At 36.5% G+C, this 19178-nt stretch overlaps 1 protein-coding gene across 3 annotated transcripts; it reads left to right on the top strand.

The window, feature by feature from the left end:
- Positions 1–9066: 9066 nt before the first annotated feature.
- LOC107784675 (pre-mRNA-splicing factor SPF27 homolog) lies at positions 9067–13722 on the top strand. 3 transcript variants are annotated; one of them, XM_016605833.2, is made up of 7 exons: positions 9067–9380; positions 9526–9701; positions 11123–11206; positions 12118–12187; positions 12277–12410; positions 12493–12551; positions 13445–13722. In XM_016605833.2, the coding sequence occupies exons 1-6, from the start codon at positions 9147–9149 to the stop codon at positions 12545–12547; spliced, it is 753 nt and encodes a 250-aa protein (XP_016461319.1). In that variant the 5' UTR covers positions 9067–9146; the 3' UTR covers positions 12548–12551; positions 13445–13722. The 3 variants fall into 3 exon arrangements, with proteins under 3 accessions (XP_016461319.1, XP_016461318.1, XP_016461320.1); XM_016605832.2 differs by having other exon boundaries at positions 13456–13722; XM_016605834.2 differs by lacking the exon at positions 13445–13722 and adding an exon at positions 13235–13418.
- Positions 13723–19178: the final 5456 nt, after the last annotated feature.

Here is a 19178-nt window from a genome sequence, read left to right on the forward strand (position 1 = left end):
CATTTCATAAGATTTCAACCTTAAATCTAGGATTTTCATGGTAGAAATTGAGAATTTGGGTAGAATTAGGAATTTTTGTGAAATTGGAATTTAGACCTCAAATTGAGGTCGGATTTAAAAACAAATTATATAACCGTGCTCGAGGTGAATGGGTAAATAGATTTTTGTCCGAATTTCGGGTTTGGACCAAGCGGACCCGGGAGTTGACTTTTGTCGACTTCTTCCATGATAACCTAAATTGAACCTCTTTCATTCGTGGGTATTTCCTGAGGCTTATTTTGAATCGTTTGGTTAATAAATTGCTAGATTTGGTTGGTTCGAAGGCTTGTTCGAAAGGCAAGGCCGTACTTGAGCTTTGAGTCAATTTTAGAGCGAGGTAAGTGTTATGGTTAATCTTAACTTGAGGCATTAGGACTTGTTTGCCTACTTGCTACGTGTTTAAATGTTTGGGTACAACGTAAATGTGAGGTGACGAGTACTTATACGTTGTTGTTGGGTTAAAGCATGCGGGTATGACTTATTTCTTGTAATTTATATCCTTCTTTGATTACAATATCCATGCTTAGACTAGTCTATTACTAAATTGATCGTTCTTTACCCATTTATGAATTATTTATGATAATTGAGTATTTTTGGAAGTTAAGGTTTGGTATTGTGGAACCGTTGTTGACGTAAGGTTTATTCTTTTTTATTCTATCTCCCTAATCATATATATATTCGCTGCTTCTTGGTAAGGGAGACTGTTGAAGCACGAAGGGTGATGCCCATTCGATTATTGTTTCATTATTGATTAATACATAGTAAGGAAGAGAGCTAAAGCACGAAGGGTGATGTCGTGCCATATTTATCGTTTTATGATGAAATTAAGAGTAAAAGCACGAAGGGTGATGTCGTGCCGTATTTATTATTTTATGGAGAGATTGAGAGTAAAAGCACGAAGGGTGACGTCATGCCATTGTTGTTGTTCCATGGTGAGGTTGAGAGTAAAAGCACGATGGGTGATGACGTGCAGTCTTTATTCATTATGTTATCTGTTTCCATTTGTTGGTGATTTACTTGACGATTTATGTTGTCATTTATGTTATAGCTATCGTATCTTGTTCTCTTTCGCATGCCCCCTCCCAATGGCACATGTTTAATCTTTATTGTTGTTATGTTGTTCGTATATTTTCGTTTGCACAGGCTTAATTATGCGAGGGTCCTGTCATAGTCTCGTCACTACCTCGTCGAGGTTAGGCTCGACACTTACGGAGTATATTGGGTCGGTTGTACTCATACTACACTCTGCACTTCTTGTGCAAATTTTGGTACTAGTCCCAGCTGTACGTGAGGTGCATCAGCTCAGATTGGCATATTTGGAGACTCGAGGTAGATCTGCTGGTGTTCGCAGACCTTGAAGTCCCCTTCCTCCTTCCTTATTTACTGTTCATTTCATTCGAGATAGTTATACTTATTTCAGGCTTTATTTATAGCACTTTTAGAAGCTCGTGCACTTGTGACTCCGGATCCGGGTTGTACTTAGATATTTTGGGATTATGCAACTTCGCACTTTGTTTTATTTTCATTTCAGTTTAATTGGTTTAATTATTTGAGTTGATTAAAACTGGCTTAAGAATTTCTCTAACGTTGGCTTGCCTAGCAATTAAAATGTTAGGTGCCATCACGATCCTGAAGGTCAAAAATTCTGAGTCGTGAGTATAATAATATGCTAACGAGGTATAGTTTTATTCCTATATGGAGATATTGGAATACGATTAGAATTATATTGCAAAAAGAATCCTTGATATAGATTTGTTTATTCTAACAAATATTGCCAAGGTTTTATTGATTAAGCAAATGCAGGGCTGAAGTTCGTTCATTAAGCAGTTTATTTGCATGTGAGGGTATTATCATATTATGATATTCTACAAAGGCTGTCAATTATTGATTCAAGTCATGCCAAGATATTAGCAACTTATAAAGCAAGTGACTCAACACACAAGAGATATTTGAAGACAATGTTGCTTGCTTGTCTCAATTGGAAGAAGGATATATTAAAGGCAACAAAATAAAGCAGATTTCATCAAAGTTCTTTTCAAACATGATATTCGACAGATTGGTGATATAGATGCTCAACAAATTTATTTGATTGATAATTTGATGGATCTGTTCAATGAATTATTACCAACCCCGGCATTTGAGAAGCTGGTATACGGGATTGGAATGCATCATTTCCGAAAAGTAAAGTGATATTTTTATCAGGGGGAGTAAAATATGTGCTGCACTTTTTTTTTCCTTAGCTGAAGTTTTATCTCACTGGGTTTTTCTAGCAAGGTTTTTAACGAGGCAACAAATAGTGCGTATTACAAGATATGTGTGCTCTTTTTCCTTCACTAAGATTTTTTCGACGGGGTTTTTCTTAGTAAAATTTTAACGAGGCACATTATCTATAAACATCCAAGGAGAGTGTTATGAAGTATTATATTATATAGTGGATGTCTACTCCCATTACTTCTTATCATTATGGTTGTAACTCCCATACATGATCTTTTCCCATGATCTTAATAGTTAATACCATGTTCATGACATCCCTTTGTAGTTTGTATTACCTCAATATCATTTTATAAATAGAGGGTTTGGGCATCACATTGTACACACTTGAAAAACACTTGATAATAAGAAAGTTCTCTCTTTTCTCTTTACATCTCTTGTCTATTTTCTTATTTTATATTATTACTTTGAATTTAATTTCTTAATATTCTTAAGAATATAAGTACTTTTTAATTGAAGGAAGTGAAGAGAGATCTCATAGATGTAATTGAAAAGACCATAAGAGTGTAATAAAGTAGTGTTTTCCACCCAATATTTCTAGAATAGGTATCTTCACAACTTACATATACGCCATTAATTTTTGAGGTATTATCGCTTTTAACCCGTGCCACAAACTATTTACATTTGATAGTTAAAAAAGTATATTAAATTTGTATAATTTTTATATATAATATACAGAATGTATATATACACTAAATATATATATTTTCTGCTATTATTTTGAGAGTATCTATACAATGTCATTTTTTCATTTTCTTTATAAGTAACTTTTCCATCAACAAAATCTATGATATTAAATTGTCAATGCACGATTTATTTTACTTTTTAAGGATAACGACACACCATTTTAAATTTCTTACATTGCTACAAAACTACAAACAAATTATACTAGTAGTAGAAAACTATAAAGAAATTAATGTTATAAATATATTATATTATGGATGTTCATTTAGTACTCCGTTGTAAATAAGCTTCCTGAAGAAGCTTATCTATATGAGACTCCGCCGTAAATATGTTTATCTATTTAGTACTCTATTGAAAATAAGCCTCCCGAAGAAGCTTATCCTTTCGGTACTCCGTTATGGATAAATATTACCCATGATAGAAGATTATCTATATCTGGCACAACAGCTTAGAGTAGCAGCTTACACAGCAGCTTGCAGTAGCAGCTTACACAGCAGCTTGCAGTAGCAGCTTACACAGCAGCTTGCAGTAGCAGCTTACACATCAGCTTCCTTTCTTCTATAAATAGAGGAGAATTCAGTTCATTATGTACATAAGTTTGAAGTTTGAATAATATATCAGTTTCTCTCTCTACTTATCTTTACTTTACTGTCTTTATTTTATAATACGTTATCAGCACGAGACTCTGCCATCTCGAGAAAATACTTTGAAAGTATCAGAGGTACGAACTTTCTTTTTATAAATAATGTCAAATCTTTCTAAACTTGAGTTTGTAGCCCTGGATATATCGGGCAAAAGCTACATGTCTTGGGTGCTTGATGCCGAAATTCATCTTGATGCGATGGGTCTGGCAGATACAATCAAAGATAAAAATTAGGCATCAAACCAAGACTGTGCCAAAGCAATGATATTCCTACGTCATCACCTTGATGAGGGCCTGAAAATGGAATATCTTACTGTTAAAGATCCAGTCATACTGTGAAATAATTTGAAAGATAGATATGACCACCTGAAGATGGTCATTCTTACATAGGCACGTTATGATTGGACTCATCTAAAGCTACAAGATTTTAAATCTATCAGTGAGTATAATTCTGCTATGTTCAGAATTATTTCCCAATTGAAACTATGTGGTGACAATATTACTGATCATGATATGTTGGAGAAAACTTTCACCACTTTTCATGCCTCGAATATGCTCCTGCAGTAGCAATATCGAGAGATGGGATTCAAAAAGTATTCTGAACTTATCTCACATCTTCTTGTAGCCGAGCAACATAATGTGCTATTAATGAAAACCAAAGCCGACCTACTGGTTCTTGTCCATTCCCTAAAGTGAATGAGACGAACTTCCACCAAGCTAAGCGTGGAAGAGGACGTGGCCCCAGTCGTGGTCATGGACGTGGTCGGGGAGGAAACTCTAATCGTGGTAATAACAATACACCAAAGAACCCTCCTCACCACTAGCAGTGGAAAAGGAAGGAACAAAAGCATGAAGTGGTGCAAACAACAAAGCCAGAAAATACATGCTATAGATGTGGAGGAAAAGAACACTGGTCACGTACATGTCATACACCAAAGCACCTGGTTGAGCTGTATCAAGCCTCCCTGAAGAAGACAGAGAAAAATGCTGAAGCAAATTTTATTTCTGAAGATAATTTAGACTTCATGCATTTGGATGTAGCTGATTATTTTGCACTCTCAGAAGGAGAAACAAGTCATGTGATCGGTAGTGAATCTGTAGAAATATAAATATTTTAATTTTTGTTGTTTATAGTAGATAGTATGGTTATGCAATTGTTGTACATAAATAAAAGTTATTCTTTGAAAATGATGTTTACTATCATATTTATTTTGTTTATGTCATTTTAAAGAATATGGATAATCTTCAAATTATGTTTGGATCAAAGACCAATCATGAAGATATTTGTGTAATTGATAGTGGAACAACTCATGCCATATTCAAAGATCAGAAATGCTTTTCTTATTTGCATAAGGAAAAAGCAAATGTTTCAACAATTTCTGGTAATATAAGTTTGATTGAAGGCTCTGGAAGAGCTGCTGTATTTCTGTCTAAGGGAATGAAACTTATTATCGACAATGCATTGTTCTCCTCTAAGTCCCGAAGAAACTTGTTGAGTTTTATGGATATCTGCCGAAATAGGTATCATGTTGAAACGATAGATGAAATGAACGTGGAATATCTTTGTATTACAAAGAATATTTCTGGCTAGAAATATATTGTAGAAAAGTTACCAACTTTATCTTCTGGCTTATACTATTCAAAGATTAGTACAGTTGAAGCACACTCTATCGTAAATCAGAAGTATACTGATTCAAATACTTTTGTGCTTTGGCATGGCCATTTGGGCCATTCTGGATCAATAATGATGAGACGAATTACTGAAAATTCGAGTGGGCATCCATTAAAGAACCTGAAGATTCTTACAAATGATGAATTATCTTGTGATGCTTGCTATCAAGGCAAAATGATCACTAGACCATCACCAATGAAGGTTGGCATTGAGTCCCCTACCTTTTTAGAACGTATACATGTGGATATATATGGACCTATTCACCCACCAAGTGGGTTATTTAGATATTTTATGGTTCTAATAGATGAATCTTCAAGATGGTCTCATGTGTGCCTACTATCATCTCGCAACCTGGCGTTTGCAAAGCTATTAGCCCAAATAATTCGATTAAGAGCACAATTTCCAGATTATCCTATAAAGGCTATTCGCCTTGATAATGCCGGAGAATTCTCATCTCAAGCTTTTGATGATTAATGTCTATCAGTTGGGATAAGTTGAACATCCTGTAGCGCATGTTCATACTCAAAATGGCCTTGCAGAGTCATTTATTAAACGCCTGCAATTGATAGCAAGACCACTACTTATGAAAATACAATTGCCCACTACTGTTTGGGGCCATGCTATCTTGCATGCAGCATCACTTATTTGTTTCAGACCGACACATTATAATAAATATTCTCCGTCACAATTAGTTTTTGGTCATGAACCAAATATTGCCCATCTACGAATTTTTGGATGTGCTATATATGTGCCAGTAGCACCACCACAACGCAGTAAGATGGGCCCCCAGAGAAGGTTAGGAATATATATTGGGTTTGAATCACCCTCTATTATTCGCTATCTTGAACCATTGACGGGAGATTTATTTACTACTCGATTTGCAGATTGTCGATTTGATGAAATAAATTTTCCACAATTAAGGGGAGAGAAAAAGGAAATCAAAAGAGAAATTGTGTGAAAAGTTTCATCATTATCTCACTTTGATCCACGTTCCCCTATATGTAATCAGGAGGTCCAGAAGATCATCCATTTACAGAATATAGCAAATCAAATGCCAGACACATTTACTAATTTGAAAAGGATAACTAAGTCGCATATCCTGCAGAGAATGTGCCTATCCGAATTGATGTCCCAGCAGGACCATCTACTAGCATGAGAGCTAGTGAACCTAAAGCACACCTGAAGCATGGTAGACCTTTGGGTTCTAAGGATCGAAATCCTAGAAAAAGAAAATCGACAAATGATCAAAATGATATTATGAAGGGATCTCCTGAAGAGACCCAAGATCTGATTAGTTTTGAGATTCCTGAAGAAATCACTGAACCCGAGACTCAAGTGAGCAAGGAAATTTTAATAAGTTCTACGGTGATGGGATTAATTTAAATTGATCTGAAATAGCGGTGGATAATATTTTTGCTTATAATGTTGCACTTAACATTATGCAAGATAGTGAGGATTTTGAACCCCGATCTATCGAAGAATGTCGACAAAGATCTGATTGATCAAAATGGCAATGGGCAATTCAATCAGAATTGAACGCACTTGCTAAAAGAGAGGTCTTTGGACCAATAGTCCAAACACCTGCTGGTATAAAACTAGTTGGTCATAAATGGGTTTTTGTGCGAAAAAGGAATGACAAAAATGAAGTTGAAAGGTACAAGGCTCGCCTTGTCACACAAGGATTCTCACAATGACCTGGAGTCGATTATGAAGAAACATATTCACCAGTTATGGATGCCATAACATTTCGATATCTCATCAATTTAGCCTTACGTGAAAGGCTTGAAATACATCTAATGGATGTGGTTACAGCTTATCTGTACGGGTCACTTGATAATGAGATTTATATGAAAATCCCTGAAGGATTTAAAATACCTGAAGCATATTCAAAATCTCGGGAAATGTACTCAATCAGATTACAAAGATCTTTATACGGTTTAAAGCAATCTGGGCGCATGTAGTATAATCGCTTTAGTGAATATTTGCTGAAAGAAGGTTACATAAATGATATTATTTGTCCATGTATTTTTATAAAGAAAATGACATCCGAATTTGTTATACTTGCTGTTTATATTGATGGCATAAATTTTGTTGGAACTCCAGAAGAGCTCCAAAAGGCAATTGAATATCTTAAGAAATAATTTGAGATGAAAGATCTTGGAAAGATAAAATTTTGTCTTGGTCTGCAAATTGAACATTTAGTAGACGGGATCTTTATCCATCAATCTGCCTATACAGAAAGGGTTTTAAAATGCTTTTACATGGACGAAGCGCACCCATTGAGTACACCAATGGTTGTTCGATCACTTGAAGTAAATAAGGACCCGTTCCGACCTCCAGAAGAGGAAGAGGAACTCCTTGGTCCTGAAACACCATATCTCAGTGTAATTGGTGCACTTATGTATCTTGTTAATGCTACAAGACCTGACATAGCATTTTCTGTTAATTTACTAGCAAGATATAGTTCTTCTCCTACACGGAGACATTGGAACGGGATTAAGCATATATTGTGATATTTAAAGGAAACTCTTGATATGGGTTTGTTTTATGCTAACAAAGATAGTACAAGTCTTGTTGGTTATGTAGATGCATGTTATTTATCTGATCCCCATAAAGCTAGATCTCAAACCAGGTACGTTTTTACATGTGGAGGTACTATCATGTCATGGCGCTCCGCAAAGCAATCTATTATTGCTACTTCTTCAAATCATGCTGAAATAATAGCTATTCATGAAGCAAGTAGGGAATGCGTATAGTTGAGATCAATAATTTATTTTATTCGAGAAAAATGTGGTTTGGAATGTGAGAAAAGACCCACAATTTTATACGAAGAAAATGCTACATGCATAGCCCAAATGAAGGGAGGATTTATAAAAGGAGATAGAACGAAACACATTTCACCAAAATTATTCTACACACACGATCTTCAGAAAAATGGTGACATTGATGTGCAAGAAATCCGTTCAAGTGACAATCCGACAGATTTATTCACTAAATCTTTACCAACTTCAACTTTTGAGAAGATGGTATACAAGATTGGAATGCGGAGACTTAAATATTTGAAACAAGATTTTCATCAGGGGGAGTAAAATACGCGATGTACTCTTTTTACCTTACTAAGATTTTTTACCACAGGGTTTTCCTTATAAGGTTTTTAATGAGGCAGCTAGCAATGCGTATTACTAAATATGTGTACTCTTTTTCCTTCACTAGGAAAAATTGCACAGTAATTCCTAGAATAACACATAATTAAAGAAAATGACCTAATTTTGAAAATTCTTTTGGAGTAATTCATGTGAGACAAAAATCACGTGCTCACACCCCATTGTAAATAAGCTTTCCGAAGAAGCTTATCCATATGAGACTCCGCCGTAAATATGTTTATCTATTTAGTACTCTATTGGAAATAAACCTCATGAAGAAGCTTATCCTTTCGGTACTCCGTTATAGATAAATATTACCCATGGTAGAAGATTATTTATATCTGGCACAACAACTTAGAGTAGCAGCTTACACAGCAGCTTGCAGTAGCAACTTACATAATAACTTCCTTTCTTCTATAAATAGAGGAGAATTCAGTTCAAGAGTTTGAAGTTTGAATAATATATCACTTTCTATCAATACTTGTATTTACTTTAATGTTTTTATTTAATAACAATTAAATCATTTGTACAAAATAATATAGTCCATCCACTTAGTGAGGATATTTACGAGGGTAAAATGGGAAAAGAATAAAGACCTTTAAAGTGAAAAAGCAATGAACATCACCTCAGTCCTCCGTCGGGGCTCGTAACCACTGCTGGTTTATTACACTCCGATTGAAGGTCCGAGCAAATAATGGCGACAACGAACGGCGACGTTTTAATGCTAGAGGGACCGCCGGAGTCCCGGCCGGCGGTGTGTAGTAGTGCTGAAGTGATCGATGCTTTGCCGTACATTGATGACGACTACGGTGACCCCAAAGTGAAAGAAGAGGTGGACCGTTTGGTCGAAGAGGAGATGCGCCGCAGCTCCAAAAAACCTTCCGATTTCCTCAAGGACCTCCCTCCTCTTCCTAAATTCAACTTTGAGGTTCGCTATATACTTCGCCAATTTCTTCTGCTCTTCAACTCTTATTCATGTGAATTTCTAGGGTTCCATTTAAAACAATTGTTAATTGATATGATTCCTTGAGCCTGTGGTTTTTTTCATGTCTAATGAATGAATTGGTGTTCAGAATCACCCGATGCTTGCGAGGGAATATGAGAGGGTTAGAGCTGGAAAGCCGCCAGTACAGATAGATACTTCACGATATGGGCTTGAAGTGCCGCCTCTGAACAAACGCAATGATGAAACTGCATGGAAACAATCGCTTCAAAAAGCTCAGCGTTTACTGCAGCATCAAGTAATCAGGTAACCTACTTGTAACCAGTGATTGTATGGATTATTTAAAAAGAAATTGTTTTTCCAATTATTAGCTTATATGTCTGCAAAATGTAGTTACCCTGGTGTCCAGTTCAACTTGGGCGACTATTCAGTTCCTCGAAATTTTTTTTTTTGGTAAATAAATTTTTTTATTTCCATTTGCAAGCTGTACAGGCAGAACTAAACTACTGCAGTTTGACATCTCCAAACCGCAGCTAAGCAACTAACCAACTATGACATCAAGTTCTACTAACCACCTGAAACCAGAGGCGGATTCAGAATTTGAGGCTTATGGGTTCCTACCGTAATTTCAAATTAATATGCAATAATAACTGGGTTCACTGTTAGATATTTACCAATATTTAGTGAATTTTTTAATATAAATACAGGGTCTACGCAAGAGTTATTGGGTTCCCGGGAACCCGTATTCAATGCTCTAGGTCCTCCCCTGCCTGAAACTACCAAGCTCCTTCTAACCAGATAAAAATTGAGCTTTGTAAGTGTTACTTTTAGTCTACTCCTCATGGATTCTCTATAAAGAATCCCCTGGGTAATCCTCCTGACAATAGTTTTCGGATCTGTTTGCTTAGCCTGAAATACTCTTTGATTCCTCTCTATCCACAAGTGATACACACATGCTGCCAGTGTCATTCGATAAATATCTGCAGTTGAGCTTCTTCCTCTAGCATAGTCTTCTGTCCATTTCAGCTCCTCTAACCAAGGCATAGCTGCTCTGTGAATCCCCTGCCATTGTAGTAGTTTACACCACACTTGAGTTGACATATCACATTGGAAGAGCGGGTGATTTATGCTCTCATTCTGAGTTAAACACAATGGGCACTCTTTGTCACTTATAGCACCCACTTCATCAATCTATCCTTACATCAAAAGAAATAGTCTTTAAGATACTAAGTTTAGTAGAATAGATGTTGCAGTGAAGAATGAGAAAAGTGCTTCTGCCAAAGGAATAGCTAAAATGCTGTGGTTGATAGTGCATTTTCCAAGTTAACTCCTGAATAAAATGATTTCTGTTTGTTTTTTCTTCTATATCAATTCTGATGGTCTGTGCACTGTGTGGAAACATTGTATTTGTCCGGTGTCAGGGAATGTGTTTGTATCTCTTTCAACAAACTAAGATGCTGGAAAGTTTGTATACAATCAGTAGGTCATATCCTAACAGAAGAAATATGACTTTTGTGTCACTTTATTACCAAAGTTTTTAATTTTTGCTGCTGTTATTTATCAGGAAATTCCCTTTACATCAATATTTCCTACCTGTTGTGGAGGCATCAAGTACTTTGATACTGAAATAATCATACCTTTCATTTATTTTGGTTTATTTTTTCCCTTTTTTTGTGTACATAATGCTTGTTCTCGTGCAATCAAAAGTTAACCTTGGTATTCTGTAGGCTAGAAAATCTGGACCTAATGTCAAAGCATGGTCCTGATGTGTGGAAGCTGCACAATCAACGACTGGAAGCATTTTTAGCCAGGTTCCTTTTCTTTTACTAATTTTATGTTCTTCTCTGCCATCTCGTCCTTACTTAACAATTCGCTGCAACTTCTGTCTTGATGGATTTTTACATGTCCCTCTATTCCATTTTGTATGGCGATGTTTGATTGGACACGGGGCTAAAGAAAGAAAGAGAACTTTTGGCACATACTAAAACTGCCCTTAGAACTTGTTATCTAACATGTCATGACATTCTATGGCTATAAGAACATGTCATTCAAGATAAAATGGTAAATTTAAAGTTAAAGAATTTTCAACTATGAATAGATGTCATTCGTTTTGGAACAGACTAAAAAGGAAAGAATGCTATATGAAAATGGAACAAAAGGAGTAATAGATATTAGACTGAACATCAGAAAAGAAACTTGAAGAATATAGTAACTATTTTGAACTTGGTTTCTAGAGTAAATAGTTTTGCATCGTAATAAGTACGGACATGTTCGTTTTTTAATTAAAAAATGTGATATGGTCCAAGAATGGCCCTTCTCCACTTCTAGTCCAATTGTGATTTGAACTCAACCTTATGATTGGAGGTGTTGGTCCTAGCATATCCTGCACTTGTTTAATATGTTCATTTTTAGTTTTTGATGATGATGGAAGAAGTTGTAAGGCTTTTAACTGTATTTACCAACTCAGGACTGTATTAGTAAAAAGAGGCATTATCTCGTCTCAATCGCCCTCCAAAAAGGGAGAAGCTGTGGGACTTTTAATACTCTATATCAGTAAGGAGGAGCTAGGAGGAGTATTTATCGCTATATTTACACATCTGGAACCAGTTCTATACAGTATTATATCTCTATTGTAAAAAGAGCATGATTCTAGCTCGACATTTTTTTTCTCTGGTATTGCTGCATTCCTTCTAGGGCTGAATATCAAACTAATTTGCTGCAGAATGCAATCACAAGCTGTTGAACTGAATGAAATGATTGAAACTGTGAACAGGGAAAGGAAATATCATCAGGTATGAGTATTATCATCTTCTGTTACTGCTGATCTATTTCTATAGTGTCTTGCATTGTTCTAATTGATGTGTTCTTCATTGCATATCAGCAAACTACTGCATATGAGCTCAGTGCGTTGTCCATGCAATGGAAAGAACTCTGTCTGAAAAATATGGAAATCCAATCTGCTTGTGGGGAACTGGAAGACCACATAGAACAACTGAAGAAGGAGGCTCAAGAGAGGTCTGTTTTGTATTGCATACCTTCTATGACTTTTCTGGTTTTGATATGCTAGTTTATAAGATGTTAACCTCTTTTATGGCAGGGACTGGAATTTGGAGGCTAATGTTGAGAATGGCAAAATGCTGTATGCAGAATGATGAGGTATTGAATTTGTTACTATTATGCTTAGTTTCTATCCTCATTACTCCTGTGATTATGCCTGTCTTGAGCCGATAAATTATCAGAAACAACCTCTCTATCTATACAAGGTAGGGGTAAGGTCTGCGCACACACTATCCTCCTTAGATCCCACTTGTGGGATTACACTGGGTTTATTGTTGTTGTATGCTTAGTTTCTATCCATTGATGGGATTAGTTCATTAGTTGTCAATGATATTAACATGTCTAGAAGAAAAATCAGATAACAACATAAAAAGACAAAAATTTGGGAGGTACAAGAGTGAGCTAGGTTGAAGGAATTGGAAAATGGATTAGAGGATTGAAATGAGTGGAAAAGACAATACAGGAACAGTGCAGAATATAAATAAAAAGTACAGCTCTGTAAGCTTGAAGAACCAATTGTGTGAGATGAAAGGAAAGATAAGAAGACGAGTGAAGAAGATAAATGGATGTTCAACTCTGTAAGGCCTAAGCTTTAAGATACTAGTTGGCTGAAGTGAAAGAAAAGGTGAGAAGAGTGTGTACTATGATCTCCAATTTTCACTTGTCAAAAAGATAAAGTGTATGAACTTCAATTTTCTGCAGTTGTCTGACCTTCTACAATTTCTCAAAAATGACTAATTTTTCCATTCTCCTTCATTTTTCTTCCATTTCCGAACATGTAGCATAGTTCGTGGAATTATGTTTCCGTTGGCAAAATTCGGGTTGCATGCTGGGCCTTATAAAAATCTTGTGGAGGAAGACAATTTTATTAGATCGGGTTTGGCTGGGGTTTAATATGTTGAATCATAAAGGCAGGAGGCACTGTTTTTCTGCTTTCTCTTGTCGATTTCGAAGGGGTGAGAGAGAAACGTCAGAACTGATATTGTTTTAAGGGAATATGCAGGTGTAGGTCGAGCAATCATGAAGATTTGCGTATACTGGATTTAGATGGAGAAGTTGGACAAAGATTTAAAGTCCTTGCTTTAGGTCGGTATGACAATCCCTGTTAGCCATTACTTATTAATGTTACTGAGGAATGCGTCCAAAGTGAAAAAGGTCACTACCAACCTCTGTATCTCCCAGTTCTCGGTATACCTGTTCATTTCCTTATCACGGTAACAACTCTTTTATGAATAGCTAATTTTTACCAGTCAAATCGGTGATTTTAATAGCTTTGGTCTTATTATTCCCCTCCCCTCCCCCCCCCCCCCGGGATTCTTTCTTTTGAAAGAAAAAGGCAAGCAGAGGCCGTCTGTGTTACTTGAATCTTTCTTACACCTGCTATATAGACTCCTGCTAGGAGCACTTCGGGTATATATCTAACCACACCACACCCAGATTATAATAAGCTATGGTTATTGAAGTCTCTTTTAGGCAAGTACGCAAATACTGTACAGATGCTTTGAGAGTATTATTGCTGAAAGCGAAATGATTTCACTATCGGACCTGATATGTGTAAGCGAAGGTTATCCATCAAGGATGAAGCATTATGTTTTATTTTATGTTCGCATCACCTTGCTTTTATCCCCATTCTGTCATAAACGGACCCAAATCCTTTTATTGAAGGATGATAAACCCAGGAACAGTAATGGAAGAACATTATAATCCTGAGAGTGAAATAGGAAGGATTAGCGAACTCTTCGAAGTGGAAATGGAGCAGTAAACATTTGAATACTAGGAACTATTTGTCACATAGAAGCAAGTGACTTTTCCCTTGATACAGCAAATGAATTTTGGTACCAATTGAATAGAATTGTTAAACACATCGACTTTGTTAATTAAACTAAACATACATCATTACGAGTTGATGTAACCAAATAAAAGTCTTTCAACTTTTCCATTGATAGAGCAAAAGAATTGCCAATGTTCCCTTCCAACTATATAATGATGTTATATTATTTTTTGGACCTATATTTTATGATGGATTGGAAATCCCCAGTACCAGCAGCTTCTCCGCCACATAACTCTATCTAAGCCACAATTTATGAGAAACAAAGATTCAAGAACATAGCTGGCTTGGTTCGTTCATGTTAAATCGAATTCACATGACGCTTGGTAAGATTCCCTTCAAATTGACAATCGCCAGCTTAATTCGTAAGTGGAAAGAAACTTGCATAATGACTTTAATAGATTCTTAACAAGTCAACGAAAGACTTTAACATTCAATTATTATTTCTTTATAGGTGTCTAGGTGAAGATAATCTGAGATGAGTTTATTCATTTCTTTGATAGTGTAAAAAATTTCTTTGTTACTAGTACACTGTCAGATCATTTAATAGTCAATCTAAAAATAATATTATTTTGGTAAATAATCTTAAATAAGTTACCCACCATGTAAAAATCCCTACTTTCTACAGTGAGTATGGATCCGTGACCTCAAAAACATGATAAGCGACTTGTTAGGTTGTCACAGCAAGTAAAGCTTACGAACTAATAGTGCAACAAAAGAAGGAAGTTTCACTGCCAATGATTACAACCTAAATCACTTTCAGGTTAATCTGCAGTTTTAATGTTGGACGTCAACCATCTACTCAATTCTTGTGTTTAAGAACGTCTGTCATATTTTGCAATTGTTAGTTAATATAGTAGCATATGAAATTAAGAGACAATCTTTTAGCTTTTTTAGCTGAAAAAAAGTACGACGTTGAGATGGTAACTTTCTGTAAATATCATCTTATTTCGCTTGATATCCGAAGAAACAAAAAATGAAATCAAAAGGAACTTGGACTTCATTAAAAAAGTTTAGAGCATGATTATTTTGGGTTAATTATAGTGAGGTTTAGGCTTCTAAGGAGCCGTTTGAACATGATTTAGTTGGAATTAAAAAAAAATAACTGAATACTATAACATTATTGATTTTCAATTTTGAGAATAAAATTAGTGAGTATATACGACAAGAAATTTCCTGAGTCCGGAACCAAAGTGGGGCTCTTTTGGACTCAAAAGACAAATAGTAATAAAAAAAAACTATGTACCATTTTATATATAGCGCGGTTATTCACCGCACTATACCTTAACGGACAAACGTTCGTTAAGGTATAGTGCGGTGAATAACCACACTATATATAAAATGTCCTGCCCCACCAATAATTCTTCTGCACTTAACTGACCACCAATAATTCATATGGGTATAGCGCCTATCATGTATACGCTAAATATATAGCGCCTACTATGCATGCGTTATACTTCAATTATTGTACCACCGGACTGGTTTTTTTCTTATTTAAGGAGTCCCAGAATTAGGTAAAAATTCATTCTGGATCCTTCGGGTCTTCCAAAATATTTCCTCGTTAAGTTATTTTGCATTTTGTCATAATGTCCGAAGAACGAAAAATTATGATTTCATTATATTGGGGGGGGGGGAGGGGGAGGTTGTGGTGGAGAATAACTCAGTACGCTATAGTTGTTCTCCACAGTGTTATGTTAAGTTGCCACTTACAATGGAGTACGATAGATTGGTATCGTTGTTATGTAAAAAAAATGAGTACGAGCAAACGTTCGGTGAATATTATAGTAATCGGAAGATATCCGTATTTTGTTACTCCGCAAGGGGTTGCTTGTTATGCTGAGTTTAACATCGAAGACGATGAAACTCCGACAGATTTTTTGAGGACTCCGCATGAACACCGGAAACTTCTTGTGATAAAAATGTTGGAAATGTACGTCAAGGCTGAAGGCGTTCGCAATAATGAGGTTCCGCAAAATAGGGATATCCCTCAATTATCGGGTAATTTTTTTGGAGCAGTTTTATCCGAACAGGTTCCGGGTGAAAGAGTTTGGCCAGATCTAAACTTATCTCCACGGGCGAATGCGGAGCGAGGATATAATTTCTCCCCAAGTTTACATAATCCACAAGCCGAGTGATAAACTTTAATTTTTCTTTGTGTTACGATGTTAATTTTCCATAGGGGGTACCGGCCAGATATGAATTTTACAAGTTATGACCCAACGGACAGTTGGAATATGCCTAGTTTTGGTGTGTTGGATCATGGTGGTCCATCCGGGAGTCATCACCAACAGGATAATGTGCATCATGGGATATCAACACATTATGATTTGTAAGTGAAGTGATAAAGTTTATATGTAATGTGTGGATGAATTTGAGAAACTCATTATTTTATTGGTTTTGCAGTGAAAACAAGCTACTTGAAGGTCCTGTCCTTACTTAATTGCCCGAAGATGACATATTTAATCGGGATCTGGCAGATGCACAGAGTCAGGAAGATGATAGTAATTATGATAACAATGCTGACGAGTCTAGAGATGACACACTCTTTCCTAATGAGGGTGACGATGATGAGGACGAGAATGATGAACATGATTTGATGAGGGAGAATGCTCCACCTCCCGTTAGACCAAGAGTGTACGAGTCACATGTGCCGTTTCATTCAAGGGAGATTCCCTACCTTGATCAATTACCAAGTATGTCGAATGTCGATTCCCTCACAAGGGATCTTGACGAAATTCGGATAGCAATGTGGGATGAATCTAGAGCAACGGTGCTGTCAAAGGGCATGTTTTTTTTGCTGAAAGTGCGCCTAAGTAGGGCGGTGCGAATGTACAGCATAAAAGACTATCGTGAGATCGTGGTTCATGAGTCATCTCCGAAAGTATACAAGGTTATTTGTTGTAGATGGTTTCAAGGTTGTAATTGGATACTGCGTGCGAGAAAGTTGAAAACATATATGTGGATTGTGGGAAAATGCATTGGCACCCATAATTGTGAAATGGACACATTCAGTGGGAATCATTTTAACTTGAATGTTGACTTGATTTCTATTGTCTTGATTCCACACATTGAAGCGTCCATAAGGTACAAGATCAAAGAGTGTATAACATCTGTCCATCAGGTATATGGATGTACCACTACCAAAAGAAAGGCATTTCTCAGGCATAAACGTGCGTTTGAAATTATTTATGGTAATTGAGATAAGTCATCTGCCGCTCTACCCAGGTGCATGGATGCATTGGAACACTTTAACCCCTGGACTATTGTTGAATGGAAGCTTGAGCGGTGTCCGGGAATACCAAAATACATATTTAGATATGTGTTCTGGGCATTTAAACCATCCATTGATGGTTTTGTGCATTGTCGACCGGTAATATCCATAGACGACACTCATGTCTATGGAAAGTATGATACTAAGTTGTTGATCGATGTTGCAGTAGATGCTAATGAAAGTATATTTCCCCTAGCATTTGCTATTTGTGCCAATGAAGGCCAAAAGACGTGGACATTATTTTTGAACCACTTGAAGGAGCACGTTGTCAAACAACGTTCAGGTATTTGTCTAATATCTGATCGGTATGGCGGTATTTTATGTTCTGTACAGAATTTGCGTGCATGGCAAGAACCGTATACCTACCACCATTACTGTGTTAGGCACTTGAAGGCCAACTTCCAGAGGTCTTATCCGAATAAGAACTTGCATGATTTAATGTGGATGGCTGTAACAGATCACCAAAAGTGTAAATTCAGGAGGCAAATGAAATTGATTAGGCAGGAAGACCCGAAGCCTATCGTTGGTTCATGCGATATGAGCTTGACAAGTGGACTTTGCAAGCGGATGGTGGTAGAAGATGAGGAATTCTGACTACAAATGTATCAGAGTCTTTCAATAGGTTATTGAAGTCTACACGTGGATTGCCTGTCACTGCCATGCTGCGGATGTTATTCAAGCAGATGGCGGAGAGGTTTGTTGAAAGATCTAGAGGTGCATCGTCATTGATGGAAAGGGGTGTTGAATTTATGTCACAACCAATGAAACGATTTGAGAAATATAGGAAGCGAGCACAGTGGCATTCATTTTTGCAGTATTGCAACGAGCGGAATATTTTTGAAGCTCACACTGGTCTGCATCACAACTGCGGGAATAATACACACATCGTCAATGAAGCTAGAAGATTATGCTCATGTGAAAAACGGTCAATCTATCACTTGCCATGCTCACATGCCATAAAGTGTTTTCAACATACAGGTTTCGCGGCAACGAGGTATGTTGATAAAGAATATAATATTGCTGCATACTTAAAAAACTTATAGTGGACAGTTGCAGCCAGTGGGTGCTGAGCATTATTGGCCACTGGAACCATTTAAAATAGTGTATAACAAGGATTATGTGCGCCAACGGTAAGTGCAAAAAAGAACGTGAATACGGAACCAAATGGATGTTGGTAATACCGTTTATGCGCGTAAGTATGGCATATGTTCCCAAACAGGACATGGCCGCCATAAATGTCCTTCAGCTGGTTTGGGAAGCGATGGTAATTAAGCTCCAGGTGGCAGTTCATCCAATGTGCCAAATTATCAAGGATAAACGTAGTGTTTTATTGGAGTAATTTTGTTGTACTAAATATATGTAAATGTTCAGGTTGCAAAATGTATGAAATAAAATTATGTTTCCAATGGGGGTTAAATCTAATTGATATTTAGCATTAAAGATTCAATACAACAATTTAACATACACCCCAAGAAATAAAAAAATAATTGTCATTTGCCATTATCGTCGTTGTCTGGCACTATTTCATTTTCACCGTCTTCATCTTCTTCGTCAACATCTTGTGTGCACCCTTCGGGACTAAGGGCATCGTAATCTAGGCCCAGTTGACACATATTTCTCGTATTTC

This window comes from Nicotiana tabacum, chromosome 4 (genome assembly GCF_000715075.1).
Source record: "Nicotiana tabacum cultivar K326 chromosome 4, ASM71507v2, whole genome shotgun sequence".
In the NCBI taxonomy this organism is placed as follows: Eukaryota; Viridiplantae; Streptophyta; class Magnoliopsida; order Solanales; family Solanaceae; genus Nicotiana; species Nicotiana tabacum.